Source organism: Varanus komodoensis, unplaced genomic scaffold (assembly GCF_004798865.1).
Source record: "Varanus komodoensis strain SLA01 unplaced genomic scaffold, ASM479886v1 scaffold1, whole genome shotgun sequence".
NCBI lineage: Eukaryota > Metazoa > Chordata > Lepidosauria > Squamata > Varanidae > Varanus > Varanus komodoensis.
In genome coordinates this window covers 52,143,756-52,170,945 of record NW_025335268.1, presented here as the reverse complement: position 1 = coordinate 52,170,945, position 27,190 = coordinate 52,143,756, and the positions used below count along the sequence as shown (strand labels likewise).

The window sequence follows — 27,190 nt, the reverse complement described above, 5'->3', positions numbered from 1 at the left end:
CATCCCCTATCTCTTGCAGCTGGCATGGAAAGAACCAGGCTGGCTATTTTACCAAGGTCAGGACCACAACCTCATAGAAAAGAAAGGGGGGCTATTTTGGTGGGAAAAGAAGAGACTGGAAGGCCCAGATGGTGCTAGGAGAACATGAAAGCCTATGGTGTTGTTTAGGGTTCTATCTTGCTCTCTGTACTATTTACATCAACATTCAGTGATTCTAAGATTCCAGAATCAATTGTCCAAGGTTTTGAGGTTGCAGATATACTGATTTATGTATTTATACACATATCTTGCTCCTGCACCATTCTTAACCAACAATGAACAAAAAGAGTGCTTTCAACTCTACTGAGTACCTCCAGCATGCATCAGCCCAAGTAAACCTACACTCAGTAATATGAGGCATGCTATGACTAAGTTTATCAATGACTAATGATGAGAGTGAACTGAAGAACTGTATGTGCTGAAATGCGGTGGGTAGAAATCCTTATCTTCTTAGAAACCTTGTCCAAGTCACTCAATTTCATGTATCTGGGCTTCTTGTCTGCCCCCACTGACCCTACCTTGCCAGTTTCTTCTCTTGTAAAGAGATGAGGAAAGAAGCAGGAGGAAGAATCAGGTCTACAGTTCAGAAGGAAAAGCTTTGTCAGCAGAAGGTTGCAGGTTCAATTCCCAGCATTTAGTGCTGGGAAAGACTCCTGTTGGAAATCATGAAGAAGTGCTGCCAGTTAATAGTATATAAACAAAACTGAATGAGGGGGAGCAATGGTCCAGGAAGTTATGTTTCTATGAGACACGGGGCTTTCAAGGCCAATGTGTTGCACATTCCTGGTCCTGTAAGATACATGATGAAAAACTCAGGTTGCTAGCTTCTTTAGAGGAATTTAGACTAAGCTGTTTGCTTTCCTATTTCATTTAAATAAACTGTTTCTCGAAAACAAAAGAGGATCCCTCCCATTCCTTCTCTTAAAGTAACTAACATGGTTCACTGTTTTACCTTGCATGGAAGTTTTCAAGGTGTTAGCAACAGTGGCAAGTGGGTGAATGGGAAGAGATATCACATGCATGCAGAATTCTGAGCTATCTCTTCACCTGCCTGAGCTGTTGTAAAAGCTCAAATATCACTCATCTTCAGCCAAGATGGCTTCTGTAGGATGTGGCCAACAATTTCAGCAGAATATACAGCTGAGGCAGGAAAATGTATTTAACTTTGTGAATTCTCCATCCAAAACACCTGCTTAAAGACACTGCCCAGGTCTTTCTTTGTTCTGTTCTTTCTTCTGCCCTGACTTCCAGAGCAGAGTATCTACATTCCTAAATTTCTTGAAAAGTATGTACCTATTAGAAGCTGTATTAATATATCTTGAACAGTAGTCCAGGACCTACTGGTGCTGCAATTTAAAAAGAAAGAAAGAGGAAGAAAGCACAGTATTTATTGCACTAAATAAAGTATCAGGAATTAATGAGACAAGAAAGCATCATAACTTTGTACTATTCACTGTAATGTGTAGCTTTCTTAAAATGTGCCTTTGGGTACCTGTTGACATTTCATTAAGTTTGCATTAATTGCTGCAAAAAACCTGAACAAACTTTGCAAGCTTCCTAGAGAGCTGAAAGTTACCGAGTAACAAGCAACATCTTAGAAACAAAATGTAACACAGAAATATAACACAGACAACAAGCACTGGGATATATCCAACTTACATTTCATTAACTGGCATGAATTCAAACTTTTACAGTTATTTGCTGTCCCCCAAAGAAAAAATTGTTAATGCACTTTTTGATTGCAGCTATCAGTATCTTAATTATACTACTTAAGGTGAACAAAAACTTGTCTGAAAAGCAGGGTTTTTTTAGGATATTAGACCAAAAATATTCACCATTGCACATATAAACATATCAACCTTCTGTCATGGAGACATAATCCAGCTGAATTTAAGCACTTTCTCAGTGATTTGAACTGAGAGGGATTTGCTTAACTCCTCTTTGTTCTTTGTTTTGAAAAGTTTTATTAGTATTTGCAAGTTAACAAAATCTTTTGTATTTTCAAAAGATAATTCATTTTGTACACACATATACGCCTTTCATGGAATAGAGTCTAAAACATGCCACAAACAAATATGTCATAAGAAACAGTTAAAGATATCATGGTGAGGTATGCAGCTAGTGCACTCCAATTTAAATGAAAATACTGTTAACAATATTCATCAGAGTAACTCCCTGAATGTTAGTATAAAAAATAAATCACAAACCCACAGTCAATGCCGTATGGTATTATCTATTGCAATTTTAATTTGTTCACTTCAACAATATATAAAACTTTAAATATTAGTATAGTTCATTTAAAACTGACTACAGCAAAAAGCAATCCCAAAACTTTCATTCTCCATCAGAGGAAGACATTCAGAAAGTGAGCATCTGTAACACTGTATTTCCTGACCTCCCAAGGTCATTTTTCCTGCCTGCAATGAAGTAGCTCTGTATTTACTTATCACTCTTAACAAAGGCTGGGTTTTCAAAGTGGGTATTCAAATTACTGTTCCTTATTGCCAAACCTGCATGTAATTTAGAAATTTTAGGTGGGAGTTGAAAGGAAGCAATGTTTAATAATATGGAAATTACACCTAGAAAATATAAGCAGGTCATTTAAAGTAATTCAAGGACAGGTTCTGAAGCCAAGTGTAAACAAGGCTATGGCGCATGGCTAGAAAAACACATTATTTTTCAGATGATCCCATTTAGAGGATGTCGTCTTGTGCAAGCAGTATGCTGAAAAGCCTTATTATTGATTTGGCAGTATGTACATTCAAAACAAATGCATTTTTATGGAGAAGGATATAAAACAAACAATCAGCGTCCCCTTAAGAACGTAACTAAAATTTGAAATGAGATGCTCATTTGCTTGATCTATGTGTTCTGCACTCTAATGTTCCTCATGTCTCCCAGAAGCACTGGTCTATAGGTTAGAGCCAAGTTTTCCATGTATCTGAAATAATCACTCACTTGAAATCCATGGAATGCTTCTTCCTGAATATCACACAACAGAAAAGTATAGTTAGTTAGGAAATGATGCATATTATTAAGATAATGCATTCTCTACCTAACCTTTACCAAAAGTAGCTTCTTTCCCCCCACTGAGACTTACTTTGTTCTGTTCCTATTGAAAGTGACAATATACATAAAGACACAAGAGGAAAATAATCACACATGCTTTGGTTGACTCTCTAATTAAATATTTGCCTGAGGAATTAATAAAATAAGGTCAGCACATAGAATGAGTATTTCAAAATGAACATATTTTTAGCATCCATAGAAGGATTTAAAGGAGTGTAATATAAGCTAGTTTGCCAATAAAGATTGAATATTTCTTTTCATAGAGTTGGAGTTTCAAACTAAGCATCCCATTTTAATCATGCATTACATTGGTTCCATGTATTTAGCACTGTGTACTTTTCATATAACATATTCTATTATATAAAATGAGGGTTGACAATTTAAAAAAAATGTTTGGCAACTACAGGCTGTCCCTCCAAGGTGCTACTGGAGCATTTTGAAGTCCACAGCTGGCAAAGCAGGTATCATGAAGTCTCCAGGGGGAAAAAATGACTACACAACAACTCATTATGGTAATAATCTCTACAACAACCCATGGTTGTAAGAGTGGCTTAGTGACCTCAGGTAAGCCCCCCTGAGAGAAGCGGTTCAGGTTCACATGACAACCCATCACGTGCAACACATTTCGAGTTGTTATGTCATGCAAACCCAGTCAGTGTGTTCAATGAGCATCAATAACCATGAGTAACTTAAGTTCCATTAAATTTAATCAGCCTACTTAAAATATAACTTTGTCCAATTTTAAATATGTAAATAATCAAAAGGAAGATTATATATTTTGAAGGTTGTCCGTGGTTGGTAGTACCAAAAATTTGGTCCCAAAATATTTAGCTTCATTCTGTTATTCTAAATTATAAAAGAAGGAAGGAAGGAATTACTTTAAGATAAACTTGGAGGTCCTGAGTCTGCGTATGCTGAAGAATTTCTTGTTGTAAATGTTTGAACACAGATATACACATATATATCTGATAATCTGGACCAAGGAAAATACAAATAGCAATGTAGTGACAAATTTCACTCCAATCCATGTAATTCCAGAAACACTGAGTTAGCCACTGCTGACAGACCTAGGAGAGGAAAAAATGGAACTTTACTCACTACTTAAAATCCTTAGTTCTCCTAATAAATTAGCCAATGCTTAATGCTCTCTTCTGATATACCCCATGATTGTTAGTCATCATATCAAATTGAATCAACCTGTCACCCATTAGACAAAACACTGAGACTGAGACTTACCACTTTGGCTTCTGCTGACTTCCTTCTATGACAAAGCATCCACAAATAATCCTAGCATTTATCTTGTTACCAGTAGCAAGGGAAACCTTGTTTATCTCTAATCTCCAATGAAATAAAAGAATTTCCTTGCTAGTACTAATGAGAAATCTCAGGCAATGCTGCCATTCTTTTCTCAGTGGCAGCAGCAGAGAGGCCTGTGGGACACCATGCATGGCAGGCTACATTAAGTACATGGGCTGAATTTTTTGCACTCCTAAATTAAAGTGATAGAAAGAATTCAATGCAATAGCCAAGGAAGCATCAGTATGATTTATTCCTGACCATCCAATAGCATTAATAAATGTAGGATCTGTAACCTCCACTATTTATGCCTACTCTGACCTGAACAGCCAGGGGAACAAGCATCACACAAACATGGCAAGGCTGGAGTCAGCTGTGAATTTGAAGAAGGAAATTATATCACATCGTCTTCTTCCAAGAGACCCTTTCTAGTTCACCATGCCCTTCCAGCCAACGCATGAATAAACACATTTCTGACTTAGGACAAAACCTAGTTATTGACAATGATAAGAGTTCCACAGGTAAAAAGAATTACTATACAGGCATAAATGTAAGGAAAGTTGAATTTGTAAAATTAGCAATAAGTATTTGCTTAAAGTTTGTTCTGACCCCTTTTAACCAGACACACCATATGTCCATTAATTTGATTATAGAAAATACAATTTTAATAATGGAGGAGGGGCTTGTTACTTAATCTGTGATGCATTTCATTTAGCTATTTTTTGTTAATCACTCTTTAAGTGATTTAGAAATGTGAATCATTCAAAAGTAATGTTTCTAACTTGACTGTAAGGTAAGCTGCAGAATAGGTTTACGCTAAATTAGATGTACTGGGGGAATGGAGGAAATAGATACACTAAGATAGTAAAGGTAGCAAAGGTGTTGTTCACTACTTTTTCTAAATTTGCGTGCAGTAACACAATCATGACATAAGAGTCATAATCTAACACAGAGTCCAACCCTGTGCATTTTTAATTAGCAGTAAGCTCCACTGTTGTTCAGAAGTGTACATATATTTTATCATGGTTGCAGCTATAGTGCATTTCCTTTTTTCAGGTCTCACACCTAGTATTTGATACCTAGTATTGCCATAAAGATCAGGCAAAAGCAATTCAATTTCAAAAGGCTCACTCATTTTGGTACTTCCCTCCTATTAATTAGTAGTAACTCTGACCACTACTTTGTATTTAGGAACATAGGAAACTCATTTCTACCACTACAGTTTTCATTTAAGAGAATTAAAGCTTTATTTCAAATGTTGGTTTTCTTATAGTAGTGCAGCTCTTGAAGAGATTTCAGCTGTGATCCTTTACTTACTTAGGAAAAAGGCCTTTGGAATTCAATCAGATTGCATTGTAAATATTTTTGGCAACAATTATGTCATTGTTTAATGTATAACTGTGGCCAATGTAACCACCTCAAAATTTCATTGGGCTAGATTTTGATATTACCTGTGATGAAGTAAAGCCAGACATACGGAAAGCAGAAGACACAAGAGGCAATTCAGCCTTCAGCAACATCTCAACATAGTGTGCACTACAATAATAGACTGGATGGATGCCAGATACAGCTGTGCTATCAGGCAGGTGGATCTGAACCATGAAGAAACAAGAGAATAACAAACTTAAAATCTTTTGGAAAAACATACGAGTTTGTGTCTGCCTAAATCTATAATCAGGGTATTTTTTGATAAACTTGCTATAACTAAGGAAAGAGAGTTTATTTTAGTGCTATCAAAAGAAGGAAAAACACAATGGAGGCCATTTAATAATTTTCTAAAATATGATAAATTTTGGTTGGGACAGATGATGAAAGCATATTAAAAACTGAGTATACAAGAATACCTAATTTATGGTAGTTTATATGTTAAAAGAAACTTGTGTAACTAAGGTAATAATCTGAAATGCTAAAAAGATAATAAATAAGATAGTGGATACACCTGAAAATGCTATCTGCCTTAGGGTAATTCCATGTATATTCAGATGGAAAAAATGCTGCAAATGTGGGAGTTGTTTTCTATTTCAGCTTGCATAGAACTGCTCCCTTAATTGCTGTTTTTTTCTGTCCATCATTGCTAGTTTGTGTCATTTAATGATTTTATAATAAAACAAAGCTAATAATTTAAAGAATGAGCTTGCAAAGAGCAATAACAATAAAAAGGTCATTCAATAGTTCTCTCTGCCTACACACAGAATTTAACACTACTAATAAAGTGCATTTTATTGCTCACTTAAAAATTCAATAACACTATCAGTCTACCTGGTTTTTTCCTCTGCTGCCAGACAACCATTTACAAAGATGTCAAATCCATATTTTCCAGAAAGAAAATTTATAGGGCAAACATTCAGTCAGAAAAATTCTGAGTACATTTTTCTAAAAGAACATTTGCAATGAATATTCATTTCAAATGTTGAAAACATTGTTGTCAAGATGAAACCTCTTTTGAAGTCTTACCGAACAATGCAGTCGTGGTATCCAAAGGAATGCTGAAACAAGTAGATGGGAAAACTGGTGGAGAAATCTTAATGTTTTCTCCCTGTCACCCTTCATTATTAGAAATACTGAAGATGCAAACCAATCATAGCTAGTATATCCTCCCTGCAGACTACCTGTAGAGGTAGGTTAAGAAAATTCAACACTACTCAATGCAAAATGCAAATAGTAACATGAAACAGTGGTAACCCCATAGTAAATAGGTGTCATCACACAAATCTCTTCCTATTCAGAGTATCCCATTCATTTCAACACTGAACATGAATATGTATACATGGCACATGCATGCAGATCTGCTTCCTAAACTGAAATGAATGGGGAAGGCATTGAAGCTAAAAAAAAAAAGTCTGAGCAGGAACAGAAACTTGGATAGAAGATGAATTGTTCTGAAACATGCCTGTGCAGTAAATGATCTTTTATGAAATTCCTGCATATATGGCAAAATGATGCATATATTTTATTTAATGTGCAATCTTAAATTCAAAAACAATGCATGAACAATTATTCTGACAGTTATACTGTCAAAACACATGCTGAATTTAATCTAATTCTGACAAAAGGATACGTAATGAAGTTGTTAAAAGTGCTTGCTGCTGTCTCAAATACTTGTCACAATACATCAATACTTGGCACAGATCTTTTTCAGCATTTTCTCTCAGTAGGTCCAAATGGTTACCATAACTAAAAAGAAAAAAAAAATTTAATCAGAAGAACACATTTTCATTTAATTATTTTCTAACAGGACAGAGCCCATCAGAAAATAATGTGAGAGATGTGTAGCCCACTTGTGGAAGAATGTTCTTAGGAAGATGTCCATATCATAAATGTTTTAATTTAGTTGTTTTTCTTTTGAACTTTGATAATATTTACCAAAGTAAATGCAATACTTACTCAGTTGCACAACATTCTATGTGACACACAGAAAGCCAATCAGACTCATTGTAAATACCTCGCACTGACCCAATTGCATGTTTTAATATTTTCTTTGAAAAGTGCCCATTTCATGGGCTCTCCTGCACTAGAGACATTCAAAAAGAAACTGGACTGCCATCTGAATGAGATGTTGTAAACTGGTGTCTTGCAACAGCAGGGAGTTGGACTTGATGGCCTTCATGGTAGCCCCTTCCAACTCTACTATTCTATGAATTACCTCTACAGCACATTAAGTGTGGAAGTGCCAGAAATCTATTTAGCAAAGTTTGCCACATGGCTTGAGGTCTATTCTTGAATGTCTGCCTTCATGATTCTTTGAATTCTAGTCTGTACTTACATGTTTGATTTTTTAAAAAATCTACATGAAGTAATTATACTGCCTGAATAAGGCCCACACTCACTGCTACTATCTGTGTGACATACAGATACTATGTACAGATACAGTATAACAGATCAAAACACTGGCTACCTTGACAAAATTACCCTGTTTCATAATGGATGACATATGTACCAATCCGCCAGGTTTAATCTCAGCTGTAGGTATTATTCCCCTGATGTACATTATAACCCCAAACCTTCCTTGTGCCTAGCACCAGGAAAGGGTGAGCAGGCGTGTGGGGAATCAGAAGCATATGGACATGCGGCCACAACTAGGTGTGGGAAGTGGAGAGGAAACACTTACTGAATGCGATACCTACGCTCTTCAGGACTTTTTAAGTCATAGGCATCCCCGTGAATATTGCATGAGATGTAAAAGGGAGCCCTTCCTTCTCCTTTTGGGAATGGGCAGGTAAGCAGGGCTCACTGCTTACTGACCCGACCTCATCCAAAAATGAGTAGCTCCATTTGTCGTGGGATTGCCTTAGGAAACACTAATTCCCCACAAAGCCAGCACTGGATCCCAATGGTGCAACGGAAAGCATGGAAGTGCAACAGCAGTATTAGATACTACCCTTCACCAATATCTCTAAGTGAAACTTATCTATGGAGATAATTGACATCAATTAAAAATGTTTAAAACACTGACAGTACTTAAAACCAAAGCTAAAAGCATAACAATTACTAATGACTAACTGGCCAATGCCATCAGGGAAAGTGAGGGTGAAGAGGTCTTTAACAGGCACCTAAAATACACTACAGTGGGGGGTTTTCCAAGTACCAGCTGGGAGGCCATTCCATAAAATAGGTGCTATCATGGAAAAAACCTGCTTCTAGGTTGCCAACAGATGGCCATCTTCAGGTTACACTACAACCAGCTACGCTTCATCTGGGTTACATCAGGCCAGCCAATCACTCTCAGCCTACTCTACATCACAGGCTTGATGTCCTGAGGATAAAACTGAGCTAAGTAAGCCGCCTTGGGTTTCTCACAAGAGGAAAAGAAGGAAACATAAAATGCAGTGTAATAACAATACTAATATTTTTACTGTTCACAGCTCCAGATATGTTTAGATATGAACTAGTATGTAAATGTTCTAAATAAATAAAACATTGCATTGAATTATCAAAGTTTTATTATAGATATTAACTCTGTGCATTAATTTTGATCCAACATATGCCCCAATAAGTAAACAAGAATTTACATTTATTTATTTATTTATATGCTGTCCTTTGCGAGAGCCTTGCACACTTGCTTGTATTTGCTACTTCATTTGCTCAAGAAACATTTAAATATTCAAGTGAATTCTCAGAGATGTACAGTTTTGGAACAGTGGCAAGATCAAAGGAGAAACTCTGGATAAAAATGCAGCAAGCCAGTGTGGTGCAGTGGTTAGAGTGTTGAACTGGAACTCAGGAGCTCTGAGTTCTAGTCCCTGCTCAGCCATGGAGCTCACTGGGTGACTTGAGGGCACTCACATACTCTCAGACTAACTTACCTCACAGGATTTTTATTGTGAGGATCAAATGGAGAGAACTTTTAAGTCACCTTGACTGCCTTGCAAGACAGCATATAAATAATGATCCTAAATTTCCAAGTGAAACCAATATACCTGATTGTCATTTTAATGCCAACTTGCTGTACAGGTGAAAGGGGTTTGATGTCCAAATTTTCATCAGCTGAAAAAAAATGATATGCAACATATATCCATGTGTATGAAACATATATCTCACAATGAGAAGTTATTACCATTGACTTGGAATGAATGGTCTAATTCCACTGACAGAACAACTTCTGCTAATAGAGGTGGAAAGGAAGCAATTCTACCTCTCACTCCCCCTGTTCCATGTGCACACCTCAAAATCTCTGCATGGCAGGAAACCCAGAGGAAACATTCAGAAGGCAAGGAAGGCCAAAGAGGGATTTCATATACAAAGTCCCGTTGTAAGACTTCTATTGATATGTTTGAATTTAACCCATTGTTTTAACTGAAGATGCAAACAATTCGATCTAAAATATGTTTAAAAGAAAACAAGTTTAGAAGTTATAATTGAACATAGTGAAAAAAATATTCTAGTTTTTATGGTCACAATAATCTTATGCACTAAACTACCCGTGGCCTTATTTTGTCTTTCTACAACCTTCCATTTTATAAACTAGTAATAAACAACCATTTAATCATAGTTCAGTTCTCCTGATGTAACTTCACAGAACTCTGCAATTGGTACCATTCCTACATCCTCGGGGGGGGGGGGATAACGACTGCAGTAGTTAAAGCATTATTCCTTCGCAAGAATTAAGTCAGTACAGTATATTCCTTTCTTCTTTTATTCATTTTTGTCTTTTTCCCAGTATGAGTAGCATACAGTAAAAGTGGTAGTCTAATTCATTATAGTCCAGATGAATATTAGAATGGTTTGGCATTAATACCAAGAAAATAAACCTGAAATGTACAGAATCATTACTTTAAAACAAAACAAAAGAAAAAAATGCTTACATGTATAACCCCTCATGATAGAAAGGAACATGCAAAACAGTATCTTGATTAACATAATCATTTTACTGCTAAGTAGTTACTTGTATTAATTCTTGCAGTGTTTTGGAATTTAAATAACCAGAAAGACTAATAAGAAAATGCTCACAAACTAAGCATCTTCAATATTAATCGATGAGTGAATCATTAGCTTAGTTCAGTGTGACTGTTTTTACATTTTTTAGGTTTACAATGTGACCACCTGGTTGAAAAAAGAATGTCGACAAACTTCACTATTTCTTTACACTTTTTAATACATTCAGAGCTAAGTTATTTTGTAGGGAAGAGGAAGAAGTATGAAGGTTGCCACTGTAACAATGCACAAAATGTACCTTGTTTATTCAAGATGCATTATTTAATTTTCCACAAAATTGATATGAAACCTGTTTCATTAAACATCTTGAAATACCATGGCTTTCAGGACAAAAGCTTCAAAGGATCAATTTTCTCAATAAGAAAACCATTTTCCTACTTACAAAAGGCAGAGCATCTCTGAACTGCCAATCAGATGAAGAGGTGAAACAGGTACTGTAGTTAAACAGAATGAATAAAATATGCTGTGGCAGCAGCTCCCAGGCTGCTTAATTCAGGAAAAGGATTTAAGAACAGGTCAGAGAAGCACCTCATAGTTCAAAGAAAAAGAAAAAAAATGCATAGAATACATGCAATTCATTTCTTTTTTGCAGAAACAAAATTTTAAATTGGGTATATCTTTAACTGATACTTAATTTCATGTTGAGATGACTGTCAGGATTCCAAAGATATTCTTGTTGAGAACTTGAAGTACTATAATGATAACTGACCAATGAAAAGGTAATTCTTAATCTTCATTCTCAATTCCAAGATGAAAGATCTCTAATAAGCAGTCATGCTATCATGCAGCGAAACACATTCACTTCCTTTTTTTTTTTTAAATCCAGGACTGTTGTCTGCATCTCTTGGGTTTTATATGTATTTATTTATGCTAGATTTTATCATACTTTTCAGACAATTATCTTCCAAATGGGCTTACATAAATAAAGACTGATGGATTAAATGACACAGTAATTGCTTACACTACATGGGGAGGGCTGCTTTCTATACCAGACTGGATTCCATTTAGCATCTAATGGAAAATAACTGGCTGCAGGTGTGACCCTGGCACAATGGATCTAGATACTTTGGTAGATCCAAGTGTTTCTGGACAGAGAAATGCTACTGCTACAAAGTCCTGACTGTCTTCAGCAATCTTCTGTTCACAACTTGCTAGTGGTACACTAAGAAAAGCAGGTTGCTTACCTCTAACTGATGTTCTTCGAGTGGCCATCTGTGCAGTCACACATATGGGTATGCGCCTGCACAGTGCCTGTGGCCGGAAGATTGTCAGCTAACGGTTTCTGGTGGGAAGCTCCGCTCCCCCTCCACCCTGTGGCCTATAAAGACTGGAGCGTCCGCCATTTTGTTCAGTCTTTGTGACCGAATGTATGCCACTTTATGGAAAAAAAAACTTTGTTTTTTGTTGTTTTTTGAGTCGGTACCATGAAAAAAAGGCATGGTCGGTACCGAAAGATGCATCCACTCACTGACACCGAGCGGGGCCGGCGGGTGGGTTGTGTGACTGCACAGATGGCCACTCGAAGAACATCAGTTACAAGTAAGCAACCTGCTTTTCTTCGTCGTGGCCTCTGTGCATCACACATATGGGTAGATTAACAAGCTTACCATACAGGAGGAGGGAAGGTGTCCTCATTGAAGAACGGAGGAGAGAAAAGCTCTGCCGAAGGACCAATCCCATCGAGCTCGAACATCGAGATGGTAGTGCCTGGCGAAGGTGCAAGGGTTCGCCAAGTAGTGGCTCGGCAGACGTCATCAAGCGGAACCCCAGATGCGAATGCAGACGAGGTTGCAACGGCTCCAGCAGAATGGCCTCGAGGAACTGAAGGCAGTTCGAGCTTAGCTAATTGATAGCATAAGACTATAGTGTTGACTATCCACTTAGAAAGTCTCTGTGGAGTGACTGGATCGCCTTGATCCCTAGCAGAATATTTGATGAATAGTTTATTGGATCATCGAATAGACTCCGTTTGCGATCGGTAGAAGGTTAAGCAATGCCGAACATCGAGTGAATGCAAAGATCTTTCCAATGGAGTCGACGGTGAAGGAAAAAAGGCAGGCAGCACAATGTCTTGTCCCATATGGAAAGGTGTAGACACTTTAGGCAAGAAAGACGGGTCGAGGCATAAAACGACCTTCTCCCTGTGAAAGTTTAAATAAAGAGGGTCTATGCGAAGAGCGCAAAGTTCACTGGCCCTCCGGGCTGAAGTGACAGCCACAAGAAATGCCGTCTTCCAAGAGACCATCACAGATCCACCGTCGCCAAAGGTTCAAAGGGGGCCTTCATAAGGGCCTGTAGAACTACAGAAAGGCTCCATGTGGGCATCACCGGTCTAATTGATGGGTTAAGATTATATAGTCCCTTCAAAAATCTTTTGAGGATAGGATGAGAAAACAGAGGTGATCCGTTGACTAAGCCACGGTAGTAGGCTATTGCGGCTGTATACACTTTAATGGATGACGGCTTCAATCCAGAATGGTGCAATTCCAAGAGGAACTGAAGAATTTGTTGTATGGATGTGAGGAATGGAGAGAACGAACGAGACTCGGCAAAGGTGGAAAAACGTTTCCATTTAGCCTCATATGACTTCCTTGTGGACGGCTTTAAGGCAGAGTCGATGATATGCTGAATATCAGGGTGCAAAAATGTCGGATTTGACGGGTCTTGTCTCGAACCGGATGATACAGAGAGACCAGAGAAAGGGGAAGCACCCAAGTGATTGGATTCGACAACTGGATCCGAGGTGGTCGAAGTCATCGCCGGTACCGATGGATTAGTAGAAGCTGTTGGATTCGTAACTCTCGAAATCGTTGTCGGCACCGATGGAATGTCAATCATCGAATTCGCCACGCAATGAGAGCAAGTCCGGGTGGCGAAGTGTGCCGCCCACTTGTGTTATACGATATGGGAGTGATGGTAGATGAAGAAATTCCCCGCGAGAGATGTCGAGTAGTTTCGCAAACCACGTTTGACGTGGCCACCAAGGGGCAACTAGCATCCCCGATACCTGGTCGTACACTATCTTTGCTATGACCTGCATCAGAAGAGGGATCGGAGGGAAGGCGTAGAAGTTCATATTGTTCCAAGGGATCATGAATGCGTCCCCTAGGGATGCGTGTCCAATTCCCGCTCTCGAACAGTAAGCCTCACACACCCTGTTCTGTTGGGTGGCGAATAAGTCCATGTCGGGAAACCCCCAGCACCGGAAAAGGTGGTTGCGTGTACGAGGATCCAATTCCCACTCGTGAGAGGTGAACATGTGCCTGCTGAGAAGATCCGCCTGCACGTTGTCCACACTAGCTAGATGAACAGCCATCAGCGTGATGTGTCTCCAGATGCACCAGTCCCAAATTTTCATAGAAAGTCTGGCTAGAGTTGGTGACTTTGTTCCCCCTTGCTTGTTCAGATAAACGATGGTAGCTATACTGTCTGAAGTTATCTGAACGATCTGATGATGAAGGATGTCTTCGAAATAGCGCAGGGCCTTGAAAACTGCCAGTAGTTCTAGGAAGTTGATATGATTCATGGATTCTCAACGATTCCACGTACCCTGGGTAGATAGGCCAGAGCATATCACTCCCCATCCTAGAAGAAACGCGTCGGTGCCAAAGGTTATCGTAGGAGGTCGCGCCCTGAAGGGGACTCCTATCGTAAGATTGGTCGGTTCCAGCCACCAAAGCAGAGAGTGAAGCACGGAAGATGGGTTCTGAATCAGCCTCGACTGCAGATCTCTTTGAGGATGGTACACCTTGTTGAAAAAGAGTTGCAGTGGATGAAGCCGAAGCCTGGCATGTGGAACTATGGCAACTGAGGAGGCCATATGCCCCAGGATCCTCTGGATAGACTTCGCTGGGACCGTTCCATCTCGTCGGATCCGATGGATGTGGCGAGCAAGAGTCTGTTGTCTGTCCTGAGGGAGGAAGGCTTTTTACAATGTCGAATCCAAGAGGGCTCCAATGAAGGTGAGCATCTGTGTCGGGAGAAGAGAAGATTTCTCAGTATTAATACGTAGGCCTAAGCTATTGAGCAAAGCACAAGTTGTATGGATGGCCGCAAGGAGTCCTTCTCTGGACTGCGACACTACAGCCAGTCGTTGAGGTACGGGTAAATTTGTATGCCTTGGATGTGTAAAAAAGCACAGACAGGAGCCATGCACTTGGTAAAAACCCTCGGAGCCGTAGCCAGTCCAAAAGGCAAAATTGTAAACTCATAAAGTTGGGTTGCAACCGCAAAACGAAGGAAACGCCTGTAGCTTGGGTGAATTGAAATATGGAAGTAGGCGTCCTTCAAGTCCAATGAGGCGAACCAATCCTCTCTCCTTAGCAATGGCAAAATGTCTTGAAGGGTAGTCATCCGAAACTTTTTCGGTACAATGAACTTATTCAAGTTCCATAAGTCCAAAATTGGACGTAGACCAGCATCCTGCTTAGGGACCGTAAAGTATCTGGAACATTATTATTATTATTATTATTATTATTATTATTATTATTATTATTATTATTATAACATTTCTATGCCGCCCCTTGCCGAAACCTCGGGGCGGCTTACAACATGATAAAATACATTGAAATACAATAGTACATAATAAATTACCATTAAATATAACAATACAAAAAATACATTGATTTACAAATACAAAATTAAAATTATCAGTATAAAATAAAAATATAGGAGGAGAAAGAGAAGGAAGAAGAAGTTGCCCAGGCCAGATCATATGTTTTAACAATTGAAATGATGTTTAAATAAAAAGGTCTTTACCTGGCGCCGAAAAACCAGTAACGACGGTGCCAGGCGGACCTCTTTGGGGAGTGAATTCCATAGGTTGGGCGCCACCGCAGAGAAAGCCCTCCTCCGGGTACTTACTCTCCTAATTTCTTTCATGGAGGGTTCCCGGAGAAGGGACTCTCCCGCAGATCTCAAAGGGCGGTCGGGCATATACGGACGTAAGCGCTCGTTCAGGTAGCCAGGACCCAAGCCGTTTAGGGCTTTGTAGGTCATCACCAACACCTTGAATTGGGCCCGGGCTTCAATGGGAAGCCAGTGAAGCTGATGGAGGACTGGAGTCATGTGAGCATAACGCCCCGTCCCCGTCAGCAACCTGGCAGCTCTATTTTGCACCAATTGAAGTGTTCGGACTGTCTTCAGGGGAAGCCCCACGTAAAGCGCGTTACAGAAGTCTAGGCGGGAAGTCACCAGCGCATGTGTCACCGTTGCCAGGCAGTCGTACTCCAGGTAGGGGCGCAGCTGATTAATCAGCCGAAGCTGAAGGAAGGCGTTCCTCGCTACCGCTGTCACCTGAGCTTCCAAAGAAAGCTCCGGGTCGAGGAGTACTCCTAAGCTGCGGACCTTATCCCTAAGAGGGAGTGTTGCACCATTCAGGACCAGGTCAAATCCACTCTCTCCGAAACCCGATCCGCCAACCAACAGGACCTCCGTCTTGTCTGGGTTGAGTTTCAGTTTATTGGCCCTCATCCATTCCCTTACCTCGGCCAAGCACCGGTTCAGCACAGCCACTGCCTCACCTGGATTAGTGGAGAATGAGAGGTAAAGCTGGGTATAGAATCCGTGGAGTCCATCAGATGGGAATACTTGACGAATCGCTCCTTCACGAAGAAGTTGATGTATTTCGTCGAGCAGTACTGGTGAACAGGAAGTGAACCGGATCGGACTCGGCGGAGGAACGATGTCGAATTCTATTCGATAGCTGTGTTGAACGATGGACAATACCCACCAATCAGATGTGATGGACTCCCAAATGGGGAGTCGGCTTCGAAGCCGATCCCCAGATGAGAGGGGGGTGGGTATTGGTGGAGTGTGAGGAATGGTTCGCCAGTCCCATCAACGTTGCCTCCAATCGTCGAAACGGCGGTGGCCTTGTTGGAAGTGTTGCTGGGGCTGCGGACGGCGACGCTGCTGATGCTGGCGGTGTTGTGGCTGTTGCCTTGGCTGATATGATTGCCTGTAGGATGGACGATTCCAGGACTACTTACATCTGGCATGGGACTGTATCTCCATCCTGCGTGCCGTCATCCTCAATTCCTGAAGCTTCTTGAGCTTGTGGTCGGTGCGAGAATGGAAAAGCCCGGATCCATCGAAAGGCATTTCCTCCATCCGGCGCTTGGTTTCTTCCGGAAAATTGCAATTCCGAAGCCATGCATGCCTTCGGAGAGAAACGGCACCGACCAAGGTCCATGAGTCAGTATCCACGTGGTGCCTCACCATGGATAACTGCTGCACCGCAACCTGCATAGCTTCCTTAATCAGGATGTTCGCGAGGTCACCCTGGTGGTCTGGGAGGGTCGAGGCGACGTTGTGCAGGCGCTGCATAATGAAGTACTGATACCTCGCCAACATCGCCTTGTAATTTGATATGCGGAACCCCAGGCCTGAAGCAGCATAGACTTGCCTAGCCAGGGAGTCTATTTTTTGGCCCTCCTTGTCCCTCGATGCCATGTGCCCTCTCGCCTCTCTGCCTTGCGATGATTCGCCGACCGCAGAGTTCGGTTTGGGATGTCAGAGGAGGAAGGGGATATCCTCCTCCTGAACCCTGTACATCGACTCATATCTCCTGGACGTCGGTTGAGGGTGTGATGGCAGGTCCCAGGGCTGCGTCATCGCCTGCCGCAAGGTGGTTATGAGTGGCAGGACGATAGATGTCGACTGCTCCCCGCGGACGACATCGTAGAACTTGTCCATCGTCGGTCCCGGGCACTGGGCAGCGTCGATGTCAAGGAACTGGACAAGTCTAGACATCAGCTCCGCAAAGGAGATGTGGGACTCATCAGGCGACGCAGGACCCTGGGATGTCACAGTGACGTACGGGGAGGTTGAGTCGGCCTCTGAGTCGGCTGAATCGGCACCGTAGTAGGGTGGAGCTGAAGATGACGACTCCGCCGAGGAGAAGGAGCGGCTGCTTCCATCCTGCGGGGATCGAGGTGACGCCCGCCTCGGATCTGATAAGCGCGGTTGATCACGGGATGGAGGAGAGGATCGTGCCCTGGGAGCAGGGTAGTACCCTACGGAGAGCAGATCACCCCAAGTATGGTAGTAGGGGCGATGCCAGCTCTCCAGACGTTGCTCTACAGAGCGGCTCCTCCAGCTTCCCGGTGGGGACAGTCCAACGTCTGCTTCCATAGTGACCGTGGGCATGGGTGTTGGTGACCTCGCCCTAGGAGGGGAGTCTTGGATTTCCCCATCGGATATTGAACCCTGTAGAGTTGGAAGGGGTGCAGGCAGGAGGTCAACCGCGCGGCGGGGAGACCCTTGAGGTGTAACCTGCATAGCCTCCTGGAGGACCGGTTTGGGCGGAGTCGGTACCGTAAGCACCACCGGTACCGAGGGGCCCATCGGTTCTGAGTCCCGTTGTCGGGGACGGTCCGGACAGTCCAAATTCCTGGGTTTCTTGGGAGGCTTGGAGACTTTCTCCTTCCTGGACTTTTTATGGCCTGCCGACTTCTCGAATTCGGCATGCTTCTGCTTCTCGTGCTTCTTTTTAGGTGAAGCAGAGGAAGCCACCGAAGCAGACGCACCTTCATCCGAAGGCCGTGAGGGTGGGGCCACAGAAGAGGAGCCAGGTTTTGGTACGGCAATAAGCGGGTCCGATTGCATTAGGGCCCGATCCCAAAGGAGTCTCCGGAGGTGATTTTTGCAATTCTTCCTGGCCTGCTTGGAGAAGGCCAGGCAATGCGCGCATTTATCTGTCCTATGCCCCTCTTCCAGGCAGAGGAGGCATAGGTCATGCGAGTCAGTTGGTGCCACTTTTGACCCGCAGTCCGCACCTTTGCGGAAAGCCGCTCGGTGCGCCATCACAGCAGCAGCAGCAGCAGCAGAAGAAGAAGAGACAGTGCAGAGAGTAAGTATATATTTTTGTTTTGTTTTTTTAGATAGATCAAAAGAAGAAATAACAAGAGAAAAACTACGCGGAACAATGAACTGGGAGCAAGGAAAAGCAACTGGGAAAAAGAAGGACAATCGAGAGCAAGGTAACAGTCAAAGCGAAAGTCGAAAGCAGCACAAGGCACAGAGAACGGCGGTCGCAAAGACCGAACAAAATGGCGGACGCTCCGCTCTTTATAGGCCACAGGGGGGAGGGGGAGCGGAGCTTCCCACCAAAAACCGTTAGCTGACAATCTTCTGGCCACAGGCACTGCGCAGGTGCAGTACCCATATGTGTGATGCACAGAGGCCACGACGAAGAATTTTGATTATTCTCCCATCCCTAATAAAGTGAGTAAGACTTAGAATTGAGTGAATCCTGCCAAATGTAGCAGAGAAGTAACTTCTTTAAAGTGACTACTGTATACCACAGTGCATAGTGAGGGGACAAACTATCTCTGTCCTTCAATGATTCTTATTCATTATGACATCAGATTTTTTCAAACAAGGTGGTGAAGTCACCCACTATTGGGAATGAGGGTGGCAGTTGTTCTTGGTGTGACCTGAGTGTATGCCAAGAACAACTGCCACCCTCATTCCAACACCCATTTGCAAAACAGTGCCCACAGTGACTGCAAAGGAGACAACAGCTGTGTCTGGAGAGGATGTGGATGTATAATGTGTCCATATCCAGTGCAATGTTCTCAGTGATAAGGTGAGGTGCTCCAGGAATTCCTGGGGCTTGAAGGTTGAAACAAACAGCGGGGGAGGAAGGAGGAGGAAGTTGAGCAGCCTCCAAAAACATTGGGTTGTCACTGCTCCTGTGTCAGAGAGAGATGTACAGAGAACCACAGTATGGGCCTAGGTATGGATCATAGGGGGCTCAGCAGGATAGACAGAATGCCTATTCCAGTCCAAGAGCTCAGGGATCTGCCTGGAGTTGGTGGTGGAGACTGGCTCAAGGTATGAGCACTTGTTGAGGGCAGTGCAAGCCAAAGTTACAAAGAACCTTTGGCTGAGGAAGGGCAAGCAGCCTCAGGTAGTTTTAAAATGTTGACTGCCCTGAAAGCTTGCTCCAGATTTCCATGCAGAGGCAATCCACCTGGTGTTTCCTGGCTTACTAGGTAAAAGTCATGCAGTAAGGGCACTTGTTGACTTGTGCTCCTCACCAAGAGGAGCTTGGTGCTCTGAGACAGAGCAGACAAAGGGAATGTATGTCAATCAGCAGAAGTTTGCTGTCACATTTCATGCATTTGTGAAATACTGCCCTTGATGTCATTGGTAATTTGGTGGATGGAAATATGTAAGAAAGGAGCAAAAATAGCTAGTATAGCCCAGGAAAGGCAAAAGGAAATTATTTTTATTTGGTGGGAGGTAAGGAAAAACAGATACAGTTGAGAAATAGGGAGCCAAGAGAGTGTAAGATCAGAGCAAGGAAAAACTGGAGAAAGAGAGCAAAGGAAAATGCTCAAAGTAAAACAGAACAGAGATAAACTTCCTGAGGCAGTTAAAAAACTGAGGATGTGAGTGAGAACTTCTCCCCTTTTGTACTAGAAGCTGGGGTCAGGGAGGGCTTCCCACCAAAATGCTGTTAGCTAATAAATCTTACCTACAACAGGCAGGTGCAGAGCCCATATGCTTGACGCACAGAGACCATAAAGAAGAACATTTCAGTACTTGCACCTTTACATACTTGCTCAATAGAACAGGAAACCTACCCTTGAGTTATCAGTGTATGGGGCTGAAGCAATTTGGAAACATAAAAGATTAAATTTTATTGCTATTTCAAAATGATGTTATGTGTAGGGTATGTTCCTTAACTAATCTAATTAAATGAGACATGTTTGGCTCAAAGTGTATACAACTACTTGTTTCTAACAACTTTGCTAGTTGAATTATTTGACTATTAACAAATACATACTCCTCAGAGTTATTTAAGGGAGGAAAAGAATAAAACATGAATTAACAGCAGAGTGTACAGACTTTTAGTTTTATAGAACTCAGTTAACCCCATATAATCAAGTGGCAAACATGCAAATAAAAACATTGTGGAAGACAATAAAGTGAAAAACGTTCTTTAACAGCCAGCTCCCAAATGAAACGTGCAGCGCACATTTTAATTATGTGATTACGGCTATGCTTTATTTTCCCATGCAATTAATGCTATGTAATAAAATGATTCAGTAAATGTGGGGTTTTGTATGCTCAGAGGCAGTGGCAATTTCAATTACACTTGATAGCTGCTTGTCCAAAATAAGGGTAAAACATAAATGTCCCCCCACCCCCCAAAAAAAATCTCTACAGGAAAGACTGCCTTAAAAGAACACAGACTGTCCAAGTATACAGACTGTCTGAACAGAAGTGGATAGGAAAATGTTTCCACCTTCTTTCATGATTATGGTCCATCCAACCTAGCAAAGTCTGTAGTGATGGGCAAACCACCACCTTTGATAAGAAATGTCAGAGTGTATGATGTCATAACAGCAGCTACAGTGACAATCCAGTGTCTGAACTTTATCCCAATCCTGTGCCTATACCAAACTGAAAGTATGGATCAAATGACCAAATAATGCTTCCACACCAAAAGAAGTTCTCAGCACACAGAAAATCATCAAGGAGATGGCCTCAAACACAGTCTTCTCCCTACTAGCATTCTATGAAGGAATGTTAAATGAAGTGGAGGCCCCCACTTGCTGAAGTAGCTCAGTCCAAAAACAGTTTTGCTACCATTGCTGAATATTAAATTTATATATGGCTGGGATGGTCTGCAAAGACATTGGATATTCTCTACTTAAAGCAACATAGGAAGGAAATGCAGAGTTAACAATTGCTATTATTTATTATAATTAAAAAACTGCAACTGCATAGATGTCGATATATTAGCTTATTATTTTCCCACATCTTTAGAATGTTAACTGAAATGAATTTAATTTTTCCAGATTTGCAAATTCTATAATGAATTGTAATCCTGAGGGATTTCACAACAGCTGGATGAATTGTATTATTCTAATTTCAGCTACCCAAGGGTTTAGAAAGCTGCTGTAGTCTAAGATAATCAATTTCTCATATCCAGAAACATCATAACACTGAATATCAATGCATTGTCATAAAACTACTTTCATATAACACGTTGATTATATTCATTAAAAAGCTAGACTAAACTATGATTACACTCCCTGTTGATCAGAAATGTAGCCAATATATATATGTGCATTGATTGTACTAGTGTGTTGGCTGGTTTAATGCAAAGGAATCCATCTGGTCTCTTTACAAATCGGCCAAAATTGAAAATGGCCCACTCAGTGGGCTGTTTTGGACAATCAAACAAGCCACCATGGCTTAAACAGTTTGTTCCTCCTCAGTCATGCTGTGTCTGGGCAGGTAACATGTTCGATGCTAGTGATTAAAACAAGTCGCCATAGCTTGGTGACTTGTTTTATCATAAGGTCAGTATGTATCCTGCACACATAGGGTAAGCCAGACAAACAGAATGGACCTTGCTTTCTCTGCCTGTATGGTTGCGGGTCAGGTACCCTGAGAAGATGGGTCAGAGCCCCGTTCCCCCCAGCCAATTTAGTAATGCAAGCCAGAATAACAGTACTACAGAATGAAATTACCTTCACATCCTCTGCTACTGAAGTAACATTCTGATGGTGTTTGAGAAAGATGCAACACAAAATGTTCAATTAATTCTGCCAAATCTGCAGTAAGTCAAAATGATTAAAGCAGTAATGCCATGAAATAAAGTGCAGAAACATAACAACAAAAGTATACAGGCATTTAGAATAATCTACATTGTTGCATGTTGTTTTAGACTTGCATGGAAAACACAATTCAAAATGTCCATTCTATTTTTGTATTCATAACAACATTCCTGAATTAAATTAAAAATGTAATGGCTTCTCTGACAGTGTAAACTGAAAGAATCATTTGTTATACTTAGATTCTCCAAGGGTTACTTCAGAATTTGTTAGACAGTTTCAACATAAGGAAAATGAGCTGCAATTGGATAGCACTCTCTACATTTGTCTATGCAGAGGCACCAAGGAGAAAAGTTTGGCCTTTATCATAAAGCAGAAGTCAATGCATGCTAGAGTTTGTCTGTCTTTATAATAAAAAGCTCCAAGAGTTCTCTACATCTTTTTGTATAATTAACCTAGTATTGTGATGAAGCTTTTAAGAGACAAATAAAAATGATTAATTTTTATTTTTGCTGTTACGATATTAGGTCCTCTCTCTCCATGCAAAACTCAGTACTAAAAGCTGATAGTCTTCTAGTGAACTGTCTCATGAGCTTTTGCCGGATTTTTCTATGTATCCGTACAATCAGTAACAGGTATTTAAATGTAATATTCTGAGCATAGTTCCTTCACTAAAATATCCTGCAGTTTCAGGATTTTGTATAAGACCTTCTTTCAGACTAGCCATTTCATTTCAAGGTTTGATAATATGCTTTAGCTGATTGCTATAACTTTCGTAAGCATAAACATTCATTAATCTTCTCACTTCCATTTTAACAAAATATAAGTATTATAGAAATGTTTTCATGTGTTATCACAGTGCAGGCATAATAAGCAATATGCACTTGCATTTGGATAATTGATAAGGTCTAAAAAGCAGAGTACATTTTTTGTCTTTCCAAGTTCATTATTTTGAAACATAAAGAGATGTGGCTTAAATATTTATATTTAAGCAAATATTTATTTACATGTGCTTGCTTATTTATCTATTCAGGGGTATATACTTTTAAAATACATTTTTAAGCTTGCAAGATAAACAGCAGGGTTAAAAATAACTCATACTAAAATGCAATGATTCATAGTGGAAAAAACTTTATATTGCAAATTACTCAAATTATATTAGCAGTCTTTGCTAATGTACACAATTACAAGTGTACATTTGAGTTTTATTTTTCATACAGTTTTTGCTATGTAACCAAGACCCTCCTATACCTGTGTTACTTGAGAATCCCTCTGCTCTCTCTTCTAATAGGCCAGAACATGTTACAAGGGAAACATGAATTCCTAGCTATACTAATGTACAATCAGATTTTCAGGAGATATCTAGTGGTGGGAGAAAAGTACATTACTTTCTGCTAGTTCTCCTCTCAAATGCACCCTTATGTTGTTTTTAATTATCTCCCTGCACCAGTCAAGCTCTGAAACTGAAAATCTTAGCAAGAAGTAAAAACAGCCTTCTTTCCTGAAAGTGACACCCCCACTCCCTTATCATATCCCTGTACTCACATTAGCTTGGCAAACATTAGGTGTGGAAACTTAGGTTTACCTAGGTCTGGTGTAGGCAATGTACCACCTGGGTACCAATGTGCCTCCTTGAAGCCTCTTGAGATGCACTAGCCCTCCTGTTTCTTGATGCTGTGAAATCACTTTCCAGAGCTACTGAAAAATGTGGTTTCAAAGATGTCTAGTGTCCTGGGACTCAAACCTTCACCTCTGACTTGTACTCAAGTGTTCTGGAAAACTTAATTGCCCTTTTCAACATCCCCATGGCAGCCTTTTTGCAGTGGTTCTCCCTTTAAGAGCCCACAGACATATAGTTTGGTGGGTACTAGGGATTACTGCTGAGTTATCAGCATCAAAACAAATATACTCACTGGCTCCACTCATAACATTAGGTTTGCTTTCCATGATTCCACAAAACTGTCTCTGAATATTTTCAATCCATCCCACTTGCTTATCTGGATTCTTTATTGCAGATAAAAGCTTGCTAGCATCATCATCTAAAAGGAAGATGAAAGATGTATTTCAAAAACTGTACCTGTTAACTCTAGGTAACTACAGCTATAAATACTGTTTTTAACTAGATGGATGCCTCACTTAGTAAAAACCAACGTAGTATGTAGTTTTCCCTAAACAAGAAAAATTGTAAAAGGAAGGACTTCAGCACAGTTCTTGCAGTTACTTTGTTTTCTATGCAGTTGGCTCCAACCTGAGTATGGGTACTTTCATAAGGGACTGTATAAAGTTGATTAGACACAGATAATGCCACAACTCTTCTGGGATTACAGTAACTGGGGAAAGTGCTGTCAGAACTACTGAGATCAGTTTCAGGTTTCTAAATAAAGTTCTTTATCAGCCCATAAGAGGCTTATACCAATGGTTATCCGAACTCTAAATATCAAAGTGATCAAGGCAAATTATTTCTTCTCTTAGCGTTCAACACAGTGTATTGACTTCTTGTCTGTGCTATACATTACCTGTTACTAGCTTTCAAACTACTGATAAAGATCCATAAATTATAAAGTTGCAGTCAAACTTTTCAGCAGTCAAACTTTTAAAATTTTGATTCCTTAAGGTACTTGTTCTTCTTGCTTCCTAACAGCACTTTAATATCCCACTTCATATTAACTTGCCAAATAAAATCATTTGCAAATAATGTTAGTCTTTTTATCAAACAGAAAATATTTGCTTTATGTTTGTTTCATGGCATAAAATGCATTTTTAAGTAGCATTTGCACCTTAATAATATATACTTAAAATTGTTTTCTTTCCACTACCATTTATTTGAACATCCTGAATCTTTCACAAAACTGCATTAATAGTATAGTTTTCTTAATCTCCTTATCCATGCAGCATGCACATAGTGATGCCAAGTAACAACAGCAAAAGGTTTCATTCTTCAGAGACTCTGCCAGAACAAACTGAATTCAGTTGTCTAACACGTATTTCATCTAACAAAACAGAAAAACACACACACAAAACACAACATGTGGTACTTCTTATAATTAGTGTTCCTCTGTTGCTTCCATCTCCAGGTACCTTTGTATAAAGAAATTATTTGAGGTGTATGGGGCATGTTCTGTCACTCTGGATAGAAGTGGATAGGGTAATGTTTCCTTGCATGGCCACACCAAACCCAGGTTTGGATGTAGTTCTCTCCACAATTGGTCCACCTCCCAAAACACCAGATTGGTGGCAATTAGCTTCATGTCTAGCCTGCTACTTTAGTATTTTAGTAATAATATATAATTCTATAAAGCGCAGTCACAAAAATCAGGTAAAAAGCATTTCTGCAAGACATGTCCTCCAAACAGGAAGCCAGGGCATTCAGAAGGGCTTTCCCTAGACCTTTCTCTTGCAAATAGTAGCCATCTTGCTACTAGTCCAAGTAGGACATCTTCTCAAGAACAAAATCAGAATTTAAAAGTGTGTTTTCAGGATCTCCTGCTTTTCCTGCTTAGAAAAGGAATAAGTGATACCTATACTGTATTTTGTTCTAGCAACTTTCAATCATCAGGGTCACTGTTTTCCCCAGCTATGAAAACAAGAGGAAAAAATACACACTTTCTTAATTTGAAAACTTCTCAACTAATCTAGGAATTAATCTAAAAATAAAGGGAAGTAAGCCATGTTAACATAAACAAATGAAATAAAAACAGATCAGTCATGCAAACAAATGGCATTATCCAGTTAGAACTAACATAAATTACACTGCACTACTATAAAGTACCTCTAGTACAATCTCAATAATATCAACTGGAGCAACAAAATTTGCTGGAAAACCACCAGCTAAAACTATTGACATTGTGTCAGAGGCCCCCTTAGCGAGCACCATACAATTTAACACTTGTGACCAAAGTCCTACATTTATTTCCTCCTTTATTAAATTCAGTCATACACTGATCACCATATAGTAGAAAATATATATCTTTTATACTTCTCAGGATTCCACTCTGAAATTCTCACTGTTTGTTCATAAATAGCTGCCCTTTAATTTACTGAATTTGCTAAGCAGTGATACCTTAATATCACATCTATTCAATGAGACTTTTTCTGAAGTGAATCCTGTCTTACATATTCAACTCCATACATAAAGCAAAGTAGAAGTTTCTCAAAAATTAAAGGAAACAACTTTTCCTTTATGTACTCTCTAAAAAACGAAAAGAAAAAAAGAAAGACACCCAGCTAATTTGCTTCCAGAATCTGTTTTTCCTCTGTTTCATTTCCATGCATAAAGCATTTTGGCCCCAGTATCTGATTGTATTTATTCTAAAAACCCTGCTGTGTTTGTATTACATTCAGTGAAGAATAGAAAAGTCATCCTGAGTTCAATTTAACACTTGATAATGTACATGGATATTAAGTATTAAGCTTAATAGAGAATGTGTACATCTTATAAATCAGTCGGCACAAAAGCATAGCAGGTACAAATAAACAACACTATCCTAACAGGTTTTGAATAGATTAGACTCCTCTTCTGGGAGTAAATATAACCCACAGAACACAGGATACATTTAGTAAAGTTCCTTGGTTTGTGAAGTTAAGCTCCACAAAGGAGTTTCATTTTCTTTTTTTTTACCCTCTGAAGAGGAGCTTTAAGTGCTTGAAATGTGTGCAGTGATTGTACTGCTTGTCTGGACAATAAATATCTGTACCTGCTGTGCTCCCTTTCACATGAACATTACTCAACAAAGCCCTCTGCATTTGTAGCAACACCTTATAATTCAAGAGTGAGTGAA

General features: G+C 40.2%; 1 protein-coding gene across 1 annotated transcript in view; it reads right to left on the bottom strand.

Annotated features, from left to right (window-relative positions):
• LOC123021154 (protein broad-minded-like) overlaps nucleotides 1–24,476 on the bottom strand; it is a 72,819-nt gene extending 48,343 nt beyond the window's left edge. Inside the window, exons 1-8 of the mRNA XM_044425657.1 lie at nucleotides 24,326–24,476; nucleotides 22,329–22,412; nucleotides 9,822–9,888; nucleotides 7,463–7,578; nucleotides 6,859–7,013; nucleotides 5,856–5,996; nucleotides 3,987–4,175; nucleotides 2,998–3,021 (exon numbers count right to left, since the gene is read on the bottom strand). Of these exons, the coding sequence (XP_044281592.1) occupies nucleotides 2,998–3,021; nucleotides 3,987–4,175; nucleotides 5,856–5,996; nucleotides 6,859–7,013; nucleotides 7,463–7,578; nucleotides 9,822–9,888; nucleotides 22,329–22,412; nucleotides 24,326–24,359 (810 nt within the window). The 5' untranslated portion in view covers nucleotides 24,360–24,476. The remainder of the gene's footprint in view (nucleotides 1–2,997; nucleotides 3,022–3,986; nucleotides 4,176–5,855; nucleotides 5,997–6,858; nucleotides 7,014–7,462; nucleotides 7,579–9,821; nucleotides 9,889–22,328; nucleotides 22,413–24,325) is intronic.
• Between the last annotated feature and the right edge of the window lie 2,714 nt (nucleotides 24,477–27,190).